The sequence below is a fragment of the Parasteatoda tepidariorum genome, chromosome 7 (assembly GCF_043381705.1).
Source record: "Parasteatoda tepidariorum isolate YZ-2023 chromosome 7, CAS_Ptep_4.0, whole genome shotgun sequence".
Classification (NCBI taxonomy): Eukaryota; Metazoa; Arthropoda; class Arachnida; order Araneae; family Theridiidae; genus Parasteatoda; species Parasteatoda tepidariorum.
The window spans coordinates 34840422-34855560 of NC_092210.1; the positions used below are offsets into that span (position 1 = coordinate 34840422).

Sequence of the window (15139 nt, forward strand, 5' to 3'; positions counted from 1 at the left end):
TATCAAATCCACAGAACCAAAAATATATTCGTCCTTTATTTCGTGGTATATTACTACCCCTGTAATGGTCATATAATCTCGCGATTTTTTTTTAATCATACAAAATGATTTGGTTTTTAACCCTTTTACTGATTTCATCTTGAAACGAATTGTATGAAGAGTTTCGGGAAGTATACAGTTAGTACTTCAAACAAGATATTAATACTTAGGAAATGTTCAATTTTTACAGAAATCTTTACATGGTGTTTAAATTATTAATTTTAATAAATAGCTATAATCAACAACTAACATAAATGCAATATTTATCTTACCAGAATTATGTATGTGTCTCCTCTCTCTCTCTTTATATATATATATATATATATATATATATATATAGGGGAGAGTTGGATAAAACGGGATAGTCGGACAAAACGGGATACGTCGCGNTCCAAACTGGAAAATACGACATTTGAATTGGAGTTATCACTTTCTTGAAGCATAAATATCATCCCATAGTAATTTCATGTAGTTTGATGATAGTTTTTGTCACACCTTAGTAATCACTTTATTGTTCACTTCATTGGTGACAATTTCATTGTATATCCACATTAATTTATGGTAGCTTTTCAACAGTTATTTTTCTTTTATTAGCCATTTTGACATTGATTTTAAAATTCTGATATTTTTTATACATTGTCATCACGACCTACAACATTTAATGTTTGATAACTATGCTAATTTCAAATAAATTTATAGAATGGGCAAATTTCAAAGAGGAATTATTTTTTAAATAAAATATATCTCTTTGAAAAAAAAGTTTTTTTTGATGATAAAATTAAGAATTTAGTATACTTTGGGTTTCTTAAAAGCAATGCAAATTTGGGGAAGATATAGTTCCCCTCTGAGTTTTTAGCGCCCTGCCCTTTCTATGGTCCAGAATGACTCCTTTAAAAGAACAAATATTTATGAGCCATTGATGTCTGACTGTTATGTTCTTATTTCTAACCCTGACCCTAATTCTGTAAAAATATCAATGATTTTTAAAAACAATTTCTTTTTAATTCATACCTTAATGTTACTAAACTAAAAACTAAACTCTCTGGTGCAGGAGCAGATGTTCCGGTTAGGTGGTCAGCCGAAAGCGAAACACCCAGTGTTTAGTTCTCAAGCGTGCTTGGTACTCATTTATCGACCCATTGAAGGAATGAAAAGTTGAGTCAACCTTGTCCAGCCCGAGGATCGAACCCAGGACCTGTGACACGGGAGCGCGAAGCGCTACCACTGAGCCACCGGGCGTCGTCTTAATGTTACAGTAATGTTAATTATATGTTTAAATGTATATATATATATATATATTTCAGATTTTTAGGTTTAGATAATACTTCTCTAGCTGAATACCGCTTTATGAGGGATTTTTTCAATTTTTACAATTCGTAATTAATGTAATCCTCAATCTACGTAATCTGCCTGAAAAATAATACGTTTGTTTGTTTCAATTTAAAATTAATTTTAAAAATGTAATGATAACAATATTAATATTTGTTTTTAACTATTTTTAAATCATGCTTGTTCGAAATAATTTAACATTTTTTAAAGCTGTATAATAATTCATTATTTAGGTTTTTAGTTGATTATTTCGATGCAATGCAATTATATGATGTTCTTTGTAGTTAGAACTTTTTTATTTACGTTTCAACTTTGCATTACTTCAATTTTTAACTTCAAGCTTAGTTTTTGAGAAAAAATAAAGATTCCTCTTCATATACTAAGATAACTAATATGCTATTTTTTTAACTTAATTAAAATGCTCTTACCTAAAATTAGGTGAATAAAATAAATTTAGTTTTTCTGAGAGGAAATACATCCTCGCTACATTTCCTAAGCTAAATTTTGTTTTTTATTCAACTTAATTTACGAATTATTATTTAATAAAATTTACATTTGAAAGTTTAAGTAAAATCAAATATATTTCTCGAAAGAGAAATGTCTTCTCCATATTTTAAAATATATATTATGTAATTAATTAGACTTTATTCATATGTTCTTTTCATTAAATTTTCATGCGATAGTTTCAATCGAATCAAATATTTATAGTTTCTGAGGGAGAAAGAACATTTTATAGGTTGAGATAAAATCTATGTGATAATATTTATTTACTGCACGCTCCTATCAGATTCCTTTTTTTGCATGGTGTAATAATTTTCTGCTACTAACTCAAGGTGTAAAAATGAGAGTAAAGTTCACAAAAAATTTGACTCAATAGCTTTTGATTTAATATTTTGATCATCTTAAATTCAATTTTAACAGTTCGAGGGAAAGTATTCCAATATGCTAATTAAATATTGCAGAGTACATTTTAAATTATGAAATCAGACACAAAATTGTTCTTTCTCGGAATTAGAAAGACTTTTTACTACAGATATTTGAACGTAAAATTATGGTATAAAGGGTAACTGCTAAATCATAATAAATTTATTCAGAAAAAAAAATTTTTGTGCATGTCGTAACTTAAATTATCGCCTACACAAATTAATCAGCATATTGTAGTTCACCCCCTTAAACCATTAAGATTGAGTCCTAGTATGGGAAGATTTAAACTAACGATCAAAATTTATCTAGAGTGATTTCTTTTTCTCTTTTTTTTGCTCTCTATAAATATTAAGGAATATGGAAAAGATTCTTAATGAGGAATTATAATTTTCAGAATTAGTTTATATTATGTTTTAGTACATTAAGTCGATGTTGTCAATTAAAGTGTTCAAAAATGTATGTATTTTTAATATCTCATTGCCAGTCCAAGTAGAATTTGTATATATATATATATATATATATATACAAATTCTACTTGGACTGGCAATGAGATATTAAAAATACATACATTTTTGAACACTTTANCTCAAAAAAATTTATAAATTAACATTTCGTGCGAAAAGGGATTAAGTTTATTCTAAAAATATCATAAGAACATTAATATATTCTATAGATATCATAAGAATTTAAACAAATATTTTCTGTTTCCAGTTGGAAACAATGAACTGCATACTAAAACGTCAAGTGAATGGCCATGAACAAGAACACTAATACATTCACATTTACAAATTTTTGGAAAAAAATTCTTTTATCTTGAAGACCACAAAATAGAGAGCATAAGTTGAGCAGAAAGGAAAGTTTAAAAGCAATCATTTCATTTCGTCTAAACAAACTAATCTTATTTTTTTTTCTTAATTATATTTATTAATTTAGGTTGATTTATTTACAATTTAGATCTGAATATTAATTTAAACGAAGATTCATAATAAGAGCAGGAGTGAGATGTCCTATATTTATAGAGTTCAGACAATTATGATTTTTTTTTAATTTTCTAAAATTTTCTTTGATTTTTATAGATTTTTCGATGTTAAGTTAGAATAAAATTAGGTGCAGTGAGTAGGAATAGTGCCTCCAAACATTGTAAAAAAATTGCTGTATACTTGCAATCAGTTTTGGTAATGATATGAAATACATTTTTGAATATAGAACTGTAGTAATCATGCAAAGAATTACATAAAATCGGCAAAATTACAGGTCTTTGAAAGAATTAGCGTGAATGCATTACTGAAAGTGAGCTTCTCTTTTAAACGAAATGTTTTTGCAACAAAGCCATTAAATTTATTCTAATGAAAATTAAAATATGGTTTGTGAGTAAATAAACAAGCGAAAAATGAACAAATAAATATATTAAACTAAAATAGTGAAAAGTAAGTGAAAATATGACTGCACATTCTGTAAAATTTTTCGTTTATCTCTTCACCAAAAATGGTGGTATTAATACACCACTTTTTTTAGTGTATCACATCTAGGAAATGTTCATCAAAGTATTTTAGTGTTCTTTAGTATGTTTAAAATCTATTCTTTTGTCTAAAATTTTATCGAATCAAATTATCTGAATCAGTATACTTGTGCAGTAGATTTAATGCATTTAATAACTGAATACATGCATTTTTTATCAGTGTTCTAAAAGAAACTGAAATTAATTTTAGATCAATACGATCTGTATTATTATTCTCCTATCAAAGTGCATTGCATGCGACAAAATACTTAATTTCTCGTTGATATTTACCATAATAAGCAAATTACGATGGATTAGACTGGTGGTTGACAGCTGCATTAACTTGTCTCAAAACTTGATTAATATTATTTTATGTTGTGATCAACATAATTTCCTCGAAAATACATAAATTACTTAAAATAGATTAAATTTGTAAAAACACAAAATTACTTAATATTTTAATATAATAAAATTATGTAATTATTTTATAATAAAATAATTTATGTAATAATTAATAATTATTTTATAATAAAATAGTTACCACATTAAATGTTATAATTATTTTATTTTATTTTACGCTTGTATTTTCATAAGGGAGCCTCGGAGCACTGCTAGTTTTGGCTTCGGCCACTAACAACAGAAAGGCTCCTGTGTGTTGCAGGCAGTGTGTCCCCTGATGAAGTACTGTTCTGCAAACACACAATTATATTTTATTTTTATCTATTAATTTTTTTTAATTTTGTGTTTTTACTAATTTACTAAATACAAATTTGGTTATAGCTGCACTGTGCGCTTTTCCAATTTGAATTTATGAAGTAAAATGTTCAGTGTTATTTTACCGTCCATTTTTCAATATTTATTAGAAATTTGAATTCGTGTTTGGGTTAAAATAGACTAAATTAACTCCTTAACTATTCCATATCAATTAAAATATTTATTAGTTCATGAGAGTTTCAAAATTAAAAAATGATGATTCTGTAATTTCTCATTAATGAGTATTCTGTAGAAATCTTGGATAATTGGTAACGATAATATTTTTAAAACCGACAAAATTTTTTAAAATCGACACAATGTCACTCAAAATTATTTGTACTGATCGAAAAACTTTACAAATCTTTTAGCGTAATCCGATTTACGTTGCGTACTTTGGTTCAACAGTTAGGATAGGTAGTTTAATAGAGACAATGTTGCAATAAAATATCTTTATCTACTAAACTCATGGAATTAATTTAGCACATGGCTGTAACTTTTCAATTGACATTACTTTACTATAGATATTACTTTCGGCTAAGTAGGACATATAATTTTAAAAAAAAATACGCAATGTACAAAATTATTTTATAGATAAAATTTTTGTGATCATTCGACGTTAAAAAGTATTACTTTAGCCCTGTTTTTTTAATTAGAAAAACGGCTTAATTCTTTTTAACATTGGTTAATGTATAAAGAAAATTTTTTTAATTGAATAAAATAATAGAAGATCTAGTCAAATGTATATTTTACTCTAGGGACATTGTATATTGATGATTAAAAATTTATTAAACGTGATTAAAGAGTTGAAACTAAATAATAGTTATTCGTAAATAACAGCCTCATGGTAAGCAAAATAATTAATTTCAGTTATAAAGAATAGCAACTTATTAAATGAAAGGATTAGTTGACAAATAAATAAAAATCCTTATTCATTTTTTTTGCTCATTTTGTCATTTAACTTAAACAAGCCTGTTATGATGGATTAATTTTCTCGAATATTCTTTTCTCACTTGTTTGAAATCGAAAAAGTTACAAATCCAGGAAATTTTTTCTTTCCAGATTGTTCAATATTTATGAGTTTTTATAATTAGTTCCAGCCTAAAGTTTCAATATTTAAGTTTTTGATTCTTAAAGTTTGTTTCATTTCTTCAACTCACTATTTACTGACGGTTGCAATGAGTTGCAATTAATCAAAAAAATTTAAATAGTTAGTAAAGATAGTTTCAAGAATTCCCCTTAAATTCATTTTTCAGAGACGTAAAGCGTCACTCACAAGAAAACTCTGAAAATTTTAACTTGTAAAATCTGTTGAAGAAAAGTAAAAATTAAAGTAATTGCGTAATAATTTTAGTAAATATCTAATTTCAGTTTAATATAAAAGCGTTTATATCATTTGTTAGGAAATGTTCACAATTTATTTTATTTTTATTTAATTTCTTCTTCGGTAGGAAACTTATGCTTTTATTTCTTATAAGCTACTTTGTAGCAAAATAGCTCTTCAGATAGCTGAAAACTTTATCCATGACATACAAATAAGATGAGACATATTTTTATTTTTGAGGAATTTTTAAGGTTTATGTTTCAGTCTTTCGGCATTAAGTTTAAAAGGAAAATTTTTTAATTAGAGGAATATTTTCATAAATTTTTGAATTTTATTGAAATTAACAATTAGTTTCGCTAAATTATGTTTTATTTTAAATTGAAAAGCTAACGAACTTTTTAAGTTTAAGCTATATTTATATATATATTTATATAACCACCGTTGAACAGTTGGCAAAATTTTGGGTTTACGACTACTAATGTTCAACTCCGTAGTCCTGTAATTTTGAACATTTCAGAAGACAAGGAAACTCCCATATCAGTACTCCCAGAGGCATGATTTGCCATGGCAACATGGAGGACTTTGTGACTAGACACATTTAACGTGCGTCAGTCACCATTTACTACCAGGGAATTTTTGGACGCAGCCCACGAAACAAGGAAACTTCTACATCAAGTATTTAGACAAATCAGCCTTTGTTGTGGACTTCTTGATATGAAATTTATTTGCATTTGTGTTTTATAGATATAAATTTTTCACTGTTTGCACCATTGCAAGGGGATACTTAACTATGATCTTTGACACCATTACCACAGAGACACCATTATTTTATATCAATCCTGTAGTCAGTAGAAACTAGGAGCTGAATTTAAACCTACCTGACATCTCTGAATTTGAAACTTTGTTAACTCATTATACATTGACCAATTGCTAATGCAGTTACGTTGAAAAAACTGAATGGGTCAATGGAGCTTCCAGTAAGGATTACCAACCTCAGGCCCAACTTTTAAAAACTCACTTGCTTGCTTGATTTTTGAAACTTTCTTGATTTTTATTCTTGATTTTTGGAAAAGTCGCATTAGTGTTTACTAAACTACACACTTTTGAGATAAAAAACATCATATAAATATCCTATTACTGCAATTACAGTTTTACGAATCTACATTTTAGGAAATTTGAGATAAAAAATTAATAGATACTATATTAAATCAACAGATAACTATATAATCTGGATTAATATGAATGTCAAGTAATGATAATTTGGTCATATTGCAGTATTCGAATAATTGCTTATAGGTCTTTCTAGGTTTCTGTTGTGAAAATTCTGAGTCAAAAATAAGATACGTGAAAAAATATCATACAATTAAAAAAAAAACAATTCATTGATATTTACGGGAAATAAATAAACTATTCAATTTATGAATAATTTTATCATTTTCTTCACTACTTAAATGTACAATGTTAGAATTTTCATTTTCAAATTACGGTTAAATAACCGGCAGCAGTCTGTCCACACAATTAACAGTAAAGTTTACGATAAAGAACATTTTTTACCGTTACTGTTTTGAAACCGTAAAAGTAACCAGTTGGTAGTATGGTTAACAAGCCCTGAATACAAAACTACACTGTTTTTTTAACCATTTACAATTAGAATGATTTCAAACCGGACATTGGAGCTAGGTTTTCGCAAGGTAATCGGCATTGGAGTTAGATCGTGGTTGAATTTTGTTTTTTAATGAACCGTGGAATGTGGTTCAATTAATTTATTTGGTTGTTTCACCGATCCTAAGCGATGGGAAATGCAAGACAATTTTGTGTTAAGCAGCCTTATGATGCTGACATCTGTGCGTGAGGGAAAATATAGTATTCTTATAGTCCAGGGTCACTAATTGGGGAGTGCTTGATACTAAAAACTCTTCATGTATTGAAAGAAATGGAGGAAATATTGTGGTGCCATGCTGGCACTCAAATCCCCCTTCTGTCGGCCATGAGATTGACATATTATCCATTTTGGATATAACATTTAACCAGCTGCAAGGAACTAAGTGGCTTCTTTAGGTGGGTTTAGTTGGTGTGATAAAATTCTCGTTCTCTGACCGTGCAAAATGAACGCAGTTAACAAACAGTTTGAATACCATCTTATTTCTGGTTATTAGACTGTAATGTTTAAAATATGATAAAGTAACAGTTGTTATTTAACTGAAATAAATTGTTATTTAACTGTTTTTTCAAAAAATTCTAACAGTAAAAGTAATGCAATAGGTTATTGAAATTATACTTACAACTCGATCACCTAGTTGTCTAATTCGACAGTGAAGGTATGATGGCTTTGAAAGTTGGAAGGTGACATTTCTGTCGGTTGAGTTATCAAAGTAAGGACGAAAGTGTGGGTCATCCCAGTAGGAATTAGGCCTCTGTGGGGGCTCAACGACAGATCCACCGAAACTGCGCTCTGTTCTTCCAAACAAATCGGAATCGTATGCGATATCTGAAAGAAAAATAATCTTTTATTACAACAAAAGAAGTAAAAACGGAAAAAACACGATTTTGTATTAGTAATGATTCGAAACAAATACGTGTCTCAAAAGTTGTAAGGCAAAATCAAGTTAATTAGAACAAAGACTAATTATCTTATGCAAATTTCCTTTTTACTTATTATATTTCTAATTTTATGCAAGATATATTTAGCTTCATATCTATATCTTTTGTTCAAAATTACTGTCTTTATACAAATGTAATAATGACTTGAAATCAAGAAAAATACTTCAAGCATAAATTTTGAGAAAATCGTATCCCAATTTGCATTTTTCCCGTTTAACAAAACACATTTTCTAGTGTGAAAGTGATGCTAAAGGTAGAAACTATTCTACTAATTTCTTCCGTTTTATTTCCTCACAATAGTAAGCGAAATGCGAGTTACACGGTAGATCGTGAAATGAAGAATTGGAAGTAAGTGAATAAAAATATTTTCTTCTATTTAGTCTTTAATGTTTCAGAGTTGGATAAGATAGAGTAAATAAAATCCGTAATTATGTTCTGATTTTGTGTGGTTTTTAAATGCATAAGTGACTTTAAATCAAGAAATGTGTCAAATGGCTTTTTTAAAGAAATATTGCAGATTATTTATTTACTTTAAATTTAAAGCAAGAGCCATCCGTTACACTATGTGTTAACTCTTTGATTAACAAGTCATTCTTTTATAAAACATGAAAAATGAATTCCCATTTCGAGACTAATAATTTTTCTCAATTTACATCATTCAATTTTATGTAATTATAAAGTAAAATTTTTGACAAGAATAAATGCATAATTTTAGAATCATTATTGAAAATCTATAATTAAAATATAAATACTATTTTTACTCATTTACACTTCCTTACTATCAATATAAAATTATTAATTATTCGGATACCATTTCCCTGACTGTCATTTACATGGAAATTCGCATTCGGCTTAGAACGTTTCCTAGTAAAGCAAAACACGATTTCCAATACGAACAGAATGGTTAAGCGAAACACACAGATTTAAAACACACAGATATCTCAATACGTTGAGTTAAAGATACACATTGCATTTTTATCTCAATAATAAAAGCGCATTGATTATTAATTATTTTTTTATATTTGACAATTTAAACAGAGCAAATAGTACCCCATTTTATTCTTAGATATAAATATACTTAAAATAATTAGTAAATATGATAATTAGTTTTCCTTTGAAATTTGATTGAATTTGCAATATTATTCTTTGTAATCTTTGAAGCCATATTTTGTTTTTCAGAAGGACGAAAAAGTTTAAATGCATAATGCAACTTCAATAAATTTTTTTAATCTTAGCATAAAAATATAAAATCAAAAAGGAATAAGGCTTACAGTTAATTTAAATACCCGCTTTTCATTACTGTGTTTGAATGATCTAAAATTATTTGAGGTAAAATCTTATATTTGTCATTTTTGTTTTGTCATTTGTCATCTTTGTCACTTTCGTTTACAAGTTATTATTATTCACTGTTAAAATTTTCTAACTCGTTAACTTATTTTCTGCAACCTGCTTAACATGGTCAAAGAAAAATAAAAACGAATAAAAACGAATGAAAAGAATAAAACGAATTTTAAAAAAAAGTTATTTGTTTGTTTCTTATTACAAATGTAACGCTGAGAAAAAATTATGTTCAAAGTTACCATAGTACGATAAAATCTACCGTGTTTCTGGCAGTACAGGAACACCAGAAGCACAGTAATTTTGGGCACATTGGTAATAGTTTTGATAAAATTATCATTAAAATAACATTTTATAACATGTTTAACTTTGGTAAATAAGGTAAAATTTGTAACTTTAATGGAATACCTTGAAGCATGGTACGAAAACCTTTTATTTGGTAAAATTTACTTTTCATTTACTTTTCAGAATTTCCGTAAAATTGTTACCATCCGAGTAGAAAAATTACCACATGAATGATTTAAACACTGTATATTTCGATTTTATTGACCAGAATACTTTTTTGTACTTAAATGTCAATACCATGCGGTGTAATGATTTAACCAGATTCTTTTCTCAGTGATTAGTGAGTAAGTGTTGCTCTTGAATGTTACTATCGTACCTCTCATAATTTGAATGTTATCGTACTTCTTACGCCTGGTGACACCAATCAACTTGAATAAAACTGGTACTCAAATATAATTCTTATTAGATTTCAGAAAATTTGCATCCTTATATTTATTGATATATCGTTTCAATCATGAACCAATTTTCCATCGCTTCAATCGTGAACCAAGAAAACAATGTTATAAGCTCTGAATACTTTCTCTCATATGCTTCTAACTAAAATAATATATCTGAAAATTTAAAATTTTTACATTCTTTGCATTAAAATAGCAGGGATGGCAGTGCAAACAATTCAAAATCAACATCGTTTAGATCTTATCTATAGAATACTCATTTTGAAAAAAAAGGAAAAATTTGATAACACATGAGAATCAAAGCTTGAGCAATCTAACTCAATGGCTAAATATTTTATTTTAACCATTTTACGAGCAAACCAAGTAAAATGCAAAATGGAAGAAAAAGAACAATGAAGTTTGGTTTCTTGTATTATAGCAATCACTTATTACATCAATTTGAAATAATTTTAGATAAATTAAGCAAACTGTCATAACTAAATAAAAGTAAGTTTCAAACTGAATGACGTTTGGAATCAAAAACGAATTCCAAATTAACAATTCAGAAGGTTTAGCCATACATACTTTTGTCATTGTGTATTAATTTTTTTTAAAATTCTAGTTCTGTCCTAGGGGGAGTGCTACTTTAAATTTTTTAAAATACAGTTTAATAAAAAAAATGTCTAAAACTGCTTTAGGTTCTCTTTACATTTTTTAGGATGTCATTTTACTCTAAGTCAAACAAAAATACTTCAAAATTTACTTTCTTTTTGGTAGATTTCAACTACGTTAATAAAATCAGAAAAAAACACTTTCTTCTCATCAAACTTGAAAGAAATCATTTCTCATTAACAATAAAATGTCTTCCTATTATACATTTGTTGAACAACCAAGTCGATAAAACGTAAATAACTACAAAGTTGCAGTATCAAATATCACATAAAAAATTTCGTGTTAAAAAATAAATTGAATAACTTCTCTCGAATAGCTTATCGCTTAATCAGTAAGATAAAAACTTCGACTGCAAGCTTTAAAACAATCATTAAAAATGCAGATATGACATCGTTTTCGAAGTCTAACAATGCTCCCAGCGGACCTTATTTGATTATCGTAATATGAAAACAAGGATAAGACTTTTTATTCTTTTGTTTTTTATGGAACTTCAGCGTGACACTCTTATTATCTATTGAATAATTAATTTAGCCTCCGGAAAACTTCAAAATGCATGAGTTAATTCCTTTTTTCTCGTTTACTTTATTCTAGTTTACATCAAGATCAGAGAAAACATTAAAGGACCTTTAGAAAAGAAAATTTGAACCTCAACTCAAGTGGAAAGTGAAATGCTCCGATTTTTTTTTTCGTTCGCAAGGACTTAATCGAATTGCATATTTATAAATTAGTTTCTGAAGAAATATAATTTCATTTAAAAATTTATGCTATTGAAGGTGCTTCTTTTGTTAGAGGGAAATTATTTGATACAAAATTACGCAAATAATTTGAATTTCTGGAAAATGCGCCAATTAAACTGAGTTAATTATATTTATGATCATTTTTTGTGATTCATTGAGAAATAAAAGCAGTTTTCATTTGGATAAAGAGTGATTTTTTAAAACCTTGTATTACTCTAAATTAAAGCTGAACTGCTAAGGCTTCTGAAATCAATTTTTTAACTTTCTAATTTTTATTAGATTTCATGTTAATTAATGAAAAAAAGGGGAAAATATCAGTAGTAAAATTAAATACTAATTTTCAAAATGTATAATTAGTGTTTTAAATTAATTTATGCCGCAAATTATATTTCAGAAATTAATAGGTATTTAATTATGAAATCATGCCTTAAAAATTTGTTATTTATTTTACTAAGAAATAGTATTTTACTGGTTTTAAAGTGTTTTACCAATCAACTTAATTTAAAGACAGTTGCATTTACGTACAATATAAATATACAGAAATATCTTTCAATAAGAAAGAAAACTGGGTACAGAAAATTTGGCCCTAAAATAGAGATACACCTTATCCAGAGATCAAAAAAATCCTTAAAATATCAAATTTAATGCCTAGCAATAACTAATTAATAGGTATTCACATATGCTCTTATATAGAGAACTAATTTTTCTTAATCACACAATTAATCGTAAAACTATTGTTGCACCCTTTGCTTAATTTGGTCTAACCAGCTATTTTAATGCCCTGTTGTCCCAGACTATCGGAAACTTAAACTGTTAAAAAAAATCTGTTTATTTACTGCTTTTACCTCATATGGTTAAGCGACTAAAACCTTACCGCACCAATTAGACCATGACCGGCATAACAGGGTTTTAAGTCCCAACCTTGACAGCATAATAATTCCTCCATTCCCTTCAACACATGAAGAATTTCCAGTGTCCTGCCCTTTCCAATGCCCATTACCTAATAAGGCCCATAACCTGTTCAGTTAAATTTCTTTTTGACGATAATGAAGTTGTTTATGTTGAAAAAATATATAGTTTTGCATTCATGGTTGGTTAACCATACTAGTTGTAAACAGTTCTAAGACCGTAAAAGTAAAGAAGTTTTCCTCACCGTAAACCTTACAGTTAATTGGATGAACATACTGCTGCCGTTATTTAACCGCAATTATATAAGGAAAATTTGAACCCTGTAAGGGTTAAATTTTTAATTAAATCAGACATTAGAAAGATCTGAGTAAAACGTTTATTCGGAGTATTTTTTTAATTTTTTATGAAATACTCTTTTAACTCTGTAAAGTCGTGAGGTTGATATTATAAATCAAAGACGGTTTCTAAGAAACGATAATGCTTAAGGAACGTTCAAAATAGTTTTCTTTGCTTTCCAGCTGTTATCTACTTTCTATGAAGTAGAGCAAAGGAATGGTAAAATAGTCACGCCTTTTTGTTGTTCTTCAGCTGTTCGATCCCAGAATTCCATTTTTTAGTTAAGGAACCATCGATGCCCTATTTACTGTGACAAATTATTTTCATACGTGTCGTTAGCACATGCTTTTAATGTTAGATAAATACAATAATAATAAGAAAAATGTCGGAGACTAATAAAAAAGATATAAACTTCAGACATTGGAGAGAAACATTGGAATTAAATTTCTGATAAAAGAGTGTTATTCTTTATATGATTAATCATCTCAAAGGAAATAAATTGTTAAAGCGTTACCACACTTAACTGGTTTTAAATCTTAGAAGCGCTACAAAGTTTGAAGTTTTAAGTTGCACCCGAAGTAGCATTTCCTAAAATGTTTGCTGAACAAGCATTTGGCGCTACTAAATATTTGAAAACATTCTCTTATTGTGATTTCGATTGACAATTGTATATCGGGAATGAGATTATAAATTAAATAGTGTTTCTCATATTTCATAATATTTAAATGTTGAGCACGAAATTAATACCTTATGTTGACAAAAAAATGCAAGCTAAAACTAGTTAGTAGTTTCTAGATGTATAAGACATAGTTTTGCTGGTAAGAAAGCAATATTTTAGGGCTTGTCAATATTGCTTTCATAAGCAATATTGGTGGTTTCCATATTGCTTTCATAAGTAATTAAGATGTTATCGATTGAAGAATCGCAATAACTGAATAAAAAAAATAAAAGTATTTTTATGGAGGCTTTAAATGTGGTATCTTATTCATATTTATAAAAAATATTCAGCTAAAATATTTGTCCATTATATCAATGTAAATGTATACGTAAAATATGTATGTTCTTTTTTATTAATAAAAGATAAAATTATTTTTAGAGACCGATTAAATGAAACGAAACAAATGATAAAACTGTGTCAAACGTTTAACACTTTAGTTAAATTGAAATCTTCCTCTGAAATCTCTTTATAAATTGCGATTTCTTCATCAGTTATAGTTGATTTTCATTCATTTCAATATGTGATTATATTATTATTAGTTGCTCAGATTTTTGTAGTGCTCTGCTTCCTTTTTTCTACTCTTTTTAATTTTTTTTTGTTTCAAGAAATTAAGAAAAAACAGACATTCTTTCTAATATAAGACAAGAATCATTCTTCCATTTTTAATAATTCCATTAATAACATAATTTGAAAGTATTTACCAATTATGATTTCATATTTAAATTTTTAAATGAGTTTGAACAAAAAATTTAATACTTTAATTTAACTTCTTTTTCTTCTTAGTCTTCTTTTTAAGTTCAAAATTAATTCTCAAATAAAAGCAACAATTTCCTGCTTTACGCATTTGAAAATAGTATAAAACTAATCTTAAAAACGATTAAGGAATTTCTAAAATACATGTTTAAATGAAATAAAATATATTTCTCTATGTTCTATGCAGTTTATACTTATATAAGTTTTACCGCATACCGCTCTAAAGTTGGGAAAATAAAATGTGGCCTAGAGACGAAAAATGCCTTCCAAATCAGTATAGTGGGTTTTAAAGTCAAATTTATGGTAAAAAATAAACATATAAATTTTATAAATTTAATTTGATATATACATTTAAAAATATAATATTTTCATAAAAACCATAGAATTTTTTTTGTCTCAAAGACGCTTTTAAAAATAAATAACCTTAACTGTAATAGTTTTGCGTTCTGTTATGTACTTATTTTTTGTCTGAAAATATTCTGTCAAAAATTT

General features: G+C 27.4%; 1 protein-coding gene across 2 annotated transcripts in view; it reads right to left on the reverse strand.

Annotated features, from left to right (window-relative positions):
* The window catches only part of LOC107437999 (uncharacterized), a 194696-nt gene that overhangs the window by 49684 nt on the left and 129873 nt on the right, over positions 1 to 15139 (reverse strand). For both annotated transcript variants that reach the window (XM_071183279.1, XM_071183278.1), the window contains exon 2: positions 8147 to 8352. In XM_071183279.1, the coding sequence (XP_071039380.1) occupies positions 8147 to 8352 (206 nt within the window). The remainder of the gene's footprint in view (positions 1 to 8146; positions 8353 to 15139) is intronic.